Below are 10,062 nucleotides of genomic sequence, written 5' to 3' on the forward strand. Positions count from 1 at the left end.
TTAATTTAAAAAAAAAATTTTTTTCTGAGGAATATTCACCCTGAGCTAACATCTGTTGCCAATCTTCCTTTTTGTATGTGAGCTGCTGCCACAGCATGGCCATTGGCAAATGAGTGGTGTAGGTCTGTGCCCGGGAACCGAACCCAGCCCGCCAAAGCAGTGGCATGCGAAACTTTAACACTAGGCTGCTGAGGCTGGCCCAAAACCTTAATTTTTTTTTTTCCTGATGAGGAAAATTTTCCCTGTATTAACATCTATGCACATCTTCCTCTATTTTGTATGTGGGTTGCCATCTCAGCACGGCTGCCAATGAGTGGTATGGGTCCACGCCTGGGAAGCGAGCTCACCAAACTTAACCACTAGGCCATGGGGCCAGCCCCTTAAAAGCTTAATTTTTAAGTTTAAAAAATGTATGAGAAATTTATGGAGATCCTCCTATTTTTTGTCATGTGTCTTCAGTAATATAAGTACCCAGAAAACCTCTGACAGTAAAAAGTTAAAATAGGATAAAGCAAAACAAAACAGTAAGGCAGTTATACTCCTTCTCCAGCCATCACTACGTGGTTATTTTTAAAGTAACTTTAAGGATCCAGTTTCTTAAAGTGGGTGCCCCCCTTGATGGCCCTTAACCAATCTTATTTCTTTGTCATTTGGGTTTTATGCCACAAGGGGGCAAGCAAACAAAGGTAGCTTGTGTACAAAAATTTCCACTGAGAATTACTTCTTCACAGTAAACTGAATTTGTGCCAGAGGATGTTGTAGCTATCAGGTTTTGCAGAATTTTCTCATCTAAGAAGGCTATGTATATATAGGTCAGGATTTTTCTCTGGTAAAACTTAGGCAAGAGCAGAAATGTTCTTGAGTTAACACTTCAGTCTAAATTGACGCAGCATGTTAAACCCAGGCTGAAATTCTGGTGTAATTATCAGGACTGCAATATGCAGCCAAGGTTGAGAACTACTGACGTAAAGAAAACAGAAGGGAGCATGCTGATTTGCTCCTGAACTGTATTACGGAATGCTGAATGCCCAGTCGGTTACACTAAGAAATAACCCCCTGCCCGCTCACAGTTCGTCTCTCCCTGGGCTCTCGTTTTGGTCTCCATTCCCACAGCTTCCTAACAAAGTTCTGTTGAAATTTCCAACCTCGTCTGGAAAAGAGATTTTTCTGGACTTTGGTTGTGACGAGTGGTAATCCCCCTGGTGGAGGAGTACAACTCCAGGAGAGTTGGAGCAGTGGGGAGGGCAAGAGCAGGCCTCAGCCTTGGCTGTCAACCCTCACCTCGGCCTCATCAGGTTCACTGCTGCTCTTTTGTGACTTCTTTTCACCTTCAAGTTTGCCTTTGATATTTGCCTTAAGCTGAGTGCCCTGTCCTCTCCCTAGGGGCAGGGACAGGAGGGGAGCACAGCATTGCTCCACTTGCCCCAAGAGTTCCCCTGAGCCCTAAACTCGACAAGGCTGTTTCTGTCCCCAAATACAATATGAATATATTCTTTCTTTTCTTCAGTATGCACCAGGACGCAACAGGTTATGTCTGCCTCCTCATCCAGCCAGCCAAGAAATCAGACGCTGGGTGGTACACGTTGTCAGCCAAGAATGAAGCAGGCATCGTGTCATGCACTGCCAGGCTGGATATATACGGTAGGTGTAATGGCATTGGTCAAACATCTGTGTATCATAGGCAACTCAAAAATCTTTTTTTTTTAAGCATAGGTGCAATATGCTTCCAAAAATGAATTGGTTAGATTATGTTTTAGTGCTTAAGGGACGGATTTTAAAAGTCATTTCATCCTAGTCACCTCACAGCTTTTGTACACTTTTACGTTTCACTATGAGGTTAAGCTTCTTCCAAAAGAGAGACTCTAATACTAGGAATTAGAGCTACTTCAGAGCCCACATGTGCTTGTGCTTCTAATCATCCAGCGTCTTCAGGCCGGCTCCTTGCTGCCGTGGGCCACCCACTGGAACTCCCTCCTCACTGCCTGTCATTTCCCCCAGACAGACCTCCCCCTAGCAGAATTTTCCTGACCCTATTCATTTGTTAAATTATTCCATAAATATTTATTGCCCTAACCCCACAATCAGACTAACAATACAGAGCTGTATAATAATAATAATATCAAATGACATTTGTATAGTGACTTGTAATTTACCAAATTGTACCCTTAGATCCTTTCAAACCCATGAGATTATTGTAATTGTTGTTACTCTCACTTAAATGCTGAAGAAACTGAGACTCAGAGAGGTTAAACGACTACAGCCAGATGCAAATCCAGGTGTTTGTATTGTTCCTTTGAGCTATGTTTCTAATTTTCAACAAGATTTAACAATTTAACCTTTATTAAGGTGTTTGTATAATCTACTCCTCTCCTCTATAATTTTGACATTAACTGGTATTTTTTGGAGACAAATTTCTTAACCAAGAAGGGTGATTTTTAAAAAAATAATCAGTGGCCGGCCTGGTGGCACAGTGGTTAAGTGCACACGTTCGCTTCAGCAGCCCGATGTTTGCTGGTTCGGATCCTGGGTAAGGACATGGCACTGCTTGGCAAACCATGCTGTGGTAGGCATCCCACAAATAAAGTAGAGTAAGGTGGGCACGGATGTTAGCTCAGGGGCAGTCTTCCTCAGCAAAAAGAGGAGGATTGGCAGCAGTTAGCTCAGGGCTAATCCTCCTCAAAAAAAATAAATAATAAGTAAATAATAAAATAAAATAATAATCAGTAAGCTTAATAAGTTTCTTATTCATTACATACTGGTTAATGATTAACCAAAATAACAAATAAGAGTAACTCTGTCTAGAACCTGAGGCCCCTGCTATTTATAGATGCACATCAGGTATCCCTTTTCTTAGTAGCACTACAGGAGGGGCCGTGGCTTGGCATTTTCTCTAGGTTTAATATTTGGAGGAAATATATAGCTTTCTGGTTATTTTCCCTGATCCTTGGACTTGAAAAGAAATTCAGCTGTGAGGAAGCTGACACTAATGTACTTTCCCCTGGGAGGGTGGGGAGAGAGAGAGAGACCAGTGATATGTTTCTTAATCTAGGCTAAGTTCCTTAGCCATTTTGCCCACTTCACTATGTCAGAAGGAAACAGGTCCCCAACTAAGGAACTCAGTACCAATAAGCCCTGAAACTAATGAACCTTGTCCCAATCCTGCCTGCCGGTGACTGGGTTCCCATTTCAATTTGTCCTGGCTCACCTCTCCCCAGCTCCTGTCCTGATTCCACAGCATCAACAATAGGGGGCGCTAGTTCCTCAGTTGGGACCTGGGGATGGAGGCAGAGATAGAGAACTTGGGCTAAAATGAATCCCCTATCCCCCCCAGCCCCACCACTTCCTGCCTAAGAAACAGGGACAGTGGGTTCCCCACTCATTGAAAGGAGGACTTCCAACAGTAGCAATTACAGTAGCTCGGTTAAGGTGTCAGAGAGAGCAGGGAAAGGCTAAGAGAGGAGGGCATGAGGGAGAGACTTGACTAGCTGTTCACAGTGGCCTCACTGAGTGCCTGATTGTTAGTGGAATTTCTTTATGTTTTGTCATCAGTTTTGGGGTGTTTTTCTTTTTTTTTTTTTTGAGGAAGACTAGCCCTGAGCTAACATCTGTGCCCATCTTCCTCTATTTTATGTGGGACATGTGCCACAGCATGGCTTGCCAAGCGGTGCTTAGGTCCACACCCGGAATCCAAACCCGTGAACCCCGGGCTGCTGAAGCAGAATGTGCAAACTTAACCACAGCGCCACCTGGCTGGCCTCTTGTCCTCAGTTTTATAGCTTCCAAAATTTGATTTTATCAATTCACTCAGAGGTATTTAGCATCTGAAAAACTAATTCAAAATAAAGAAATCAACAAAGGACCAATTTACAAATGGGAACCTGAAAGAGTCCATAGTTTTCCAGGACTCAGAGCCTCAGTGTTTCCCACCCGGTGTGCCCACTTCTCCACATCAAGGTCCCTGGAAAACTAATCAGAAGACTGCTCGGTAATTTCTGAGTTGGAGACAACAGCGGGGACTGTGCGGTTTCGATGGATATTTCATTCAGGCCATGTTCAAGCCCAAGGACAGTGTCTGCTGAAAACAGGATCTCCTTTGGACCATGCTTGATGAACATGGAAACTAATAAATACTCGTCTGTCACTGAACCATAGTTGATTGCACATAAGTTACTTCTCAGTCTTCTTGATGTAACTCATAAGAACCTGCTTATGGCTGATTAGGGTGATTAGGGTGTGGAGTAGAGACTTCTCAGAGGGCTGGACCTATCTTTTGGCTTCCGCTTCCACAGGTTTCTTGTCTCCACCTTCTGAAGTACCCTCCCTTGAGAGCCTACAGCCCTCACTACACTGCCCCTGGCAGGCAGATCCCACACTGGGTCAGCGAGAGGGAATAATTTTCAGAAATCACACTAGTCACCCATTCTTCCTTTTTATAGTCCCAAATTTTACTGGATTAGAATCATAGATTTGGAATTAGGGCTTAAGAGATCACCAACCCAGTTTCCCTATTCCTAACAGGAAGGAGAGATTTTACGGCTCTCTTCTACAAATGAGGCATTTCAGACCCAGACACATTTCAACGCCTTAGCAAGATGCCACGGAGAGTGTTGGAGTGAGGACAGAGCGCACTCCTGCAGTGTACCTGCTAGACTGTACTCTTTTGATTGTAACATGTTATTTGGTCCATTTTCCAGCCCAGTGGCACCAGCAGATCCCACAGCCCATGTCCGTCCGGCCCAGTGGCAGTCGCTATGGATCTCTCACCAGTAAAGGACTTGACATTTTCTCTGCCTTCTCTTCCATGGAAAGCACAATGGTGTATTCATGCTCTTCTCGGAGTGTAGTGGAGAGTGACGAACTTTAAGAATGTCTGGGTGCCTGCTGTGTAAGGGGGCAGACTGTGGAGGGGGAAGGAAGACAAGCCAGACACGGTGGTTTCCAAGCAACTGGATTTGAGTAAGTTCCCATGCTGCTGGACCTGTGGCAAGGAATGCTTTGAATAAGTCAGCTAGGGACTCTTGCAGTCTTGGCTGAGGGAGAGATGGAGGGCTGTGCCTTTTAAAGATTCCAACAAAAAGTGAGAATACAATACAGATGAACCAAAGATGTCATGCAGCTGCCATCCACTGCTTTGGGAAAAAGCTAACATGCTCCCCTGCCCCCTGCTGTGTTAGGGATGTTTAGGCCCTTTTAGGGGCAATTAGGGGCCATAGGCTCGGGCTGAGAGGAGTTAGACAGTAGTGACCTTAGGTATCACTAACTCAGCGGACAATGCAAAGGCGAAAAGTGGGGAGGTCTGCATCGCCTTTCATTGATTACATCCATAGCAATGGTTTTTGTGGATTCATTAAATCAGCTTGAACTTAGCATTTAGAGATGCAACTCATATATGTGGAGAAGCACTTTTGATTTGTTTATCCTGGGTGTACTGAGCCACACAATAAGGTGCCAAAATGTGCTTGAGATGCAAAAAGTTCATTGAAACACTCAATATTGCACAGTGCACTTATTCTGTAGCCCCACCAGCCTGTCTGTCCATTTTCTTTTGGATACGATGGTGAGTGGTTTCTCTTTCCGACTTATTATATCCCTAGACTCTAGAACTAAAAGTTTGTTAATAAACCAACCAGAAAGAAGTCTTCTACAGGGTCACTTTTAAAACTACTAGCTTCAATTGCCACTTGCAATATATGCGCGAGTCATCATCATCTTCCCACAAAATACTGACCCTCCTGCTCCTCCCTTCTCCCCGAAAGTCTGGAGTGCATGAGGCAGTGAGGAAGGAAGAGATGCAAACAAGGAGAGAGGTGATAGGAGAGTCTTGTTTTTCACTTGCCCCAGCAAAGCAGTGGTTGTGAAAGGAGAGGTCTTTAAGAGTTGTGGACTGCTTTGATATCATTACTGAAATTGCATTTTCTACATAGAAAATGTTATGCTAGCTGAGAAAATGGGAGGAATGCGGAGTATGCATCTTTATTCTAACTCACAAATTCAAAATTGGTGCCTCTCAATTTCTGGAATTTTTAGACTTAAACTCACTGCGATATCCCCAGTGCCTAGATGAGTGCTTAGCACACAGTAGACATTCAGTAGATATTTGTTAGATGAATGAATCTTGTAGTAGAAAGAGAATCTACAATTCACACAGCAGTGCAAAAATTGCCCTAGGAATTGTCACCACAGCATGGTTTGCTCCAGATTCACCAGTGAAATGAATTGGCGGTGGCTGTTTCCGACTCCCTGTGGGCAGGTCTCTGGTGGTCTCTGAGCCAGGCACCCTCTCCTGGCATCTTACTCAAGCGAACAAGTAGTAATTGCTTAGAAAGGCTTGAAACTTTCTTCACTTCAAGGCAAGGATTTCCAGTATAAAAATAAATTCATTCACTCAAAAAATAATTTGTGTTTCTACTCTGTATAAGATGCTATGCTGGAGACCGTGGGTGACACAAAGATATGAATAAAACACAGTCCCGTCCTCAGTGAGCTCACAATCTAGAAGGAGAGGTAAAATACAAGGCATGTAGAGTCTGCTTCTCGGGGCAAAAATCTATTCTTTATCAAATAGAAGTTTCCAGTACTCTTCATCCTATATTTTTCATGACTCTAAAATCATCTTATTTTCAATCTTTATTTCTTAATGAAAAAAATGCGAGAGGTTACATTCTTAAGAAATAAAGGTTTCAGTCAATTATTTAACAGAATTATTAGTTTTTTTACTTTTTCATGTATGCAGGAACAATAGTAAAAATATATGCAACTGTAATGAAACAGAATGCATTTCGTACAGAACACATCCTATAAAATGTTCTTTTTGCTATTGACTTTATTATGAAATCTCTTTATGACCAGAGCACTTTCTAATTCTAGGATTGCTTCTCCACAGTTGTACACCAATCTTCTTACATCTATTTGTATAAACTCTAGACAGTTCTTCTATTGAACTGTCTGGATGAAGAAAGGATATTCTTCATCTCTGTATGTCTTACCTTTCTAAGTATTTTTTACCTGTTGTCTAGTGTTCAACACAGAACAAAGATAAATATTATATTTGAACACTAGGTGGAGCTGTCCAACCTAAAATATAGCAAACCTAAAAATTCCTGAAATGTGAACTATTGGATTTTGTTAAAGCAGGGTTTCTCAACCTCAGCATTATTGACATTTTGGGCTGGATAATTCTTTGTTGTGGAGGACTGTCCTGCACATTGTAGGATGTTTAGCAGCATCCCTGGCCTCTACCCACTAGATGCCAATGACATAGCAGCCACTCTCCTGGTTGTCTCTCTAGGCCAGGCCACCCGACGTGTCTCCAGCCATTGCCATATGTTTCCTGGGAGACGGGATCTCCCCTTATTGAGAGCCACTGTGTTGAACGAATCAATGCCCTGCTTTAAGAATGCTCTTGGAATTCAATTACAACGAGGAATACTAATACAAGAAATTTTAGTTCCGCTGGATATATTTGGACTCAACGTATCCAAAATCAGATTCATCATCTTCCCTTTCATAAACATTCTTCAGCGTGGTTTAATGATTTCTATTAATGGCACCATCACTTTCCTAGTTATCCAAATAAAAAGCATCCAAGTCATTTTTTTGCTTCCTCTATCCAATCAATCAACAAATCCTGTTCATTCTAACTCTACTATTTCTTTTATATTCAGGCCTTCTTTTCCATCCCCATCCATTCCAATTCACCAGTTCAGACTTTCATTACTTTCTTAATTTCCCTCAGTACTTCCGACTTCAACCATAATAAGAGACTAAGTGGTCTTCTGGCCTCTAGTTCCGCTGTTTCTCCCCACTTGAATCTAGCCTGGATCTCAGCATCAGATCATTCTTCCTGAAGTACTGCTCCAATCATATCATTCCCCAATTTTAAACCCCCCGTGGCTCCTTGGAGCCAATCCAGGTACCCGCTGTTCTGCCCTGTGGTATTCAAGGCAAGTCAATATGCTCCCAAAGCTTTTCATCCGCTGCTCAGAAAACACACCTAGTGCACCAGCAAATTTAAGATAAGCCCCTGCTTTCCAGCTACAGTCCACTCTTTGCCTCCATCAGGAAGGCTCTCTCCCCAGTCTCTGCCTACGGAAACCTTAACTGTTCCTTACAGTCCATCTCCAATGCTACTGACTCTGAAATATTTTCTTATCCCCCAGACCTCAATCAAATATAATTCTACTTTCTTTGAAAGCTTACAGCAAATTTCTTGAGGCTGGAAGAAGAGAAGTTTACTTTGTACAGTATTTTATATAAAACACAGCCTCTATATACCTGCCTGTCCCTCTGCTCACACTAGCCCAGTCTTGCCTGCACTAGATTTTAGCTACTTCTTAGTAAGGACTGTGTCAGAAGTTTGCCATGTGCCTTATACAGAGTAAGCACTCAATAAATATTTATCGACCTAAATTGAACTTAAAAATTCTATGTAAGTCAGTGTGTTTTTATACAAAGTGAATTGAATTTGGAGCAGTGGTTCTTAACCTCGGCTACACATTACAATCTCCTGGGGAGCTTTGAAAAATCCCGATGTCCAGGCCACAACCCCAAATCGGTGAGCTCTGGGGTTGTGGCACAGACATGAGTAGTTTTTAAAGCTTCCCAGGTGATTCCAATGAGCAGCTGAGGTTGAAAAAAATCATTTTATTACCATGATTTGATCACACAAGCTACCCAGCAAGGTCCAAAGGGGTTGCAGACGGCATAAGGCTATACTGTTGGCCTGGATGAAGAGCGTACCCTCCCTTTTTGCACATGCAGTGCGTGCCTGGGAAGTAGAAACAAACACGCCCTTTAGCCTTGTTAGACCCTACTATTTTGCTCTACACTCATTAAACATAGAGCATTCATGAAGGCCCCAGAGTAAGCTCAAAAACCTGCAAAAAGGCACTGGGGGAAGAGGGAGGTCGGTGCAGCTCTTCTGGCCCTTTGTTTCAAAAAGCAGCCCAGATCCCAAAAGTACCCTTCTCTCCAAACAACTAAAGGTTTTTCATAACTTGATTAGCCATGGAAACGGGGATCAGAGGGAAAATGGAGAAAGAAAACATACCATTAAAACCAAACTGCTTTGTGGCCGGCCAGTGGCGCAGTGGTTAAGTTCGTGCACTCCACATCTGTGGCCCAGGATTCGCAGGTTTGGATCCTGGGCGCAGATCCAGCACCACTCATCAAACCACGCTGTCGCAGCACCCCACGTAAAATAGAGGAAGGTTGGCACAGATGTTAGCTCAAGGTCAATCTTACACACACACACACACACACACACACGCACACAAACCAAACCGCCTTTTGGAAACATAGCACCCTTCAGCAAAGTTAGGTTTTAATCTGAATTGCCAAATAGTGGGACTGGTTTGAATACATCTTTCTCATTTTATTCCTCACTTAACTTTTCTAGGCATCCAATGAGAAATTAAATGGTTAGGAGACAAGCAGTTGGGTAGAGCCAGAGGTCTGAATGAGACAGCATGGAGAATAATTCCCAGGGGAGTCAAAGCTGACTTTTGTGACAACAGGTTAATTTGGATATTCCTCAAATGATAAATGGGTTGCCATCTAGATGTTCACTGTAAATTTGTTGTTTAAAACTCAGAATATATTTCCTCACATATCCACATCACCCAATGCTAGATTCCCAAGTGAACCCAAAAGAAGTCTGTTTAATTCATGACTGAGTTACAGTATCTATTACACTAGATTGGGTTATAACCCCAAGAACAGGGATCTAGGCAAAGCAGCCAATAGGAAAAGAAAGACTACTTTCCCCTCCTTTTTTGTGTCTATGATGTGTCAAAGCTGGAGTGATTATGGTCCTTTCTGCATCTATCCCCTGTTCCATGTTTTTCTCCCCAGATGCCCTGTGCCCCGTGTTCTGTAATCCCTGCTGTAACCCATCCCTTCACACCCCTTCCCCACGGCCTGCCAGCATGCTTCATGCTCCAAAATAACCTAACTCCAGTTCCATGCATCGTGGCTCGTTGTCCAGAAGAAAGCAGTCCAATTGAACAAATTCTGAATGCCTGAGAGTCTTTTAACTTCACAGAGGTGCTGCATTTTTTAAAG

General features: G+C 42.9%; 1 protein-coding gene across 3 annotated transcripts in view; it reads left to right on the top strand.

Annotated features, from left to right (window-relative positions):
- The window catches only part of MYPN (myopalladin), a 98,064-nt gene extending 88,002 nt beyond the window's left edge, over window positions 1-10,062 (top strand). For all 3 annotated transcript variants that reach the window (XM_014861828.3, XM_014861825.3, XM_070488782.1), the window contains 2 exons: window positions 1,508-1,641; window positions 4,695-10,062. In XM_014861828.3, the coding sequence (XP_014717314.1) occupies window positions 1,508-1,641; window positions 4,695-4,864 (304 nt within the window). In that variant the 3' untranslated portion in view covers window positions 4,865-10,062. The remainder of the gene's footprint in view (window positions 1-1,507; window positions 1,642-4,694) is intronic.

The sequence above is a fragment of the Equus asinus genome, chromosome 2 (genome assembly GCF_041296235.1).
Source record: "Equus asinus isolate D_3611 breed Donkey chromosome 2, EquAss-T2T_v2, whole genome shotgun sequence".
NCBI classification, from domain to species: domain Eukaryota; kingdom Metazoa; phylum Chordata; class Mammalia; order Perissodactyla; family Equidae; genus Equus; species Equus asinus.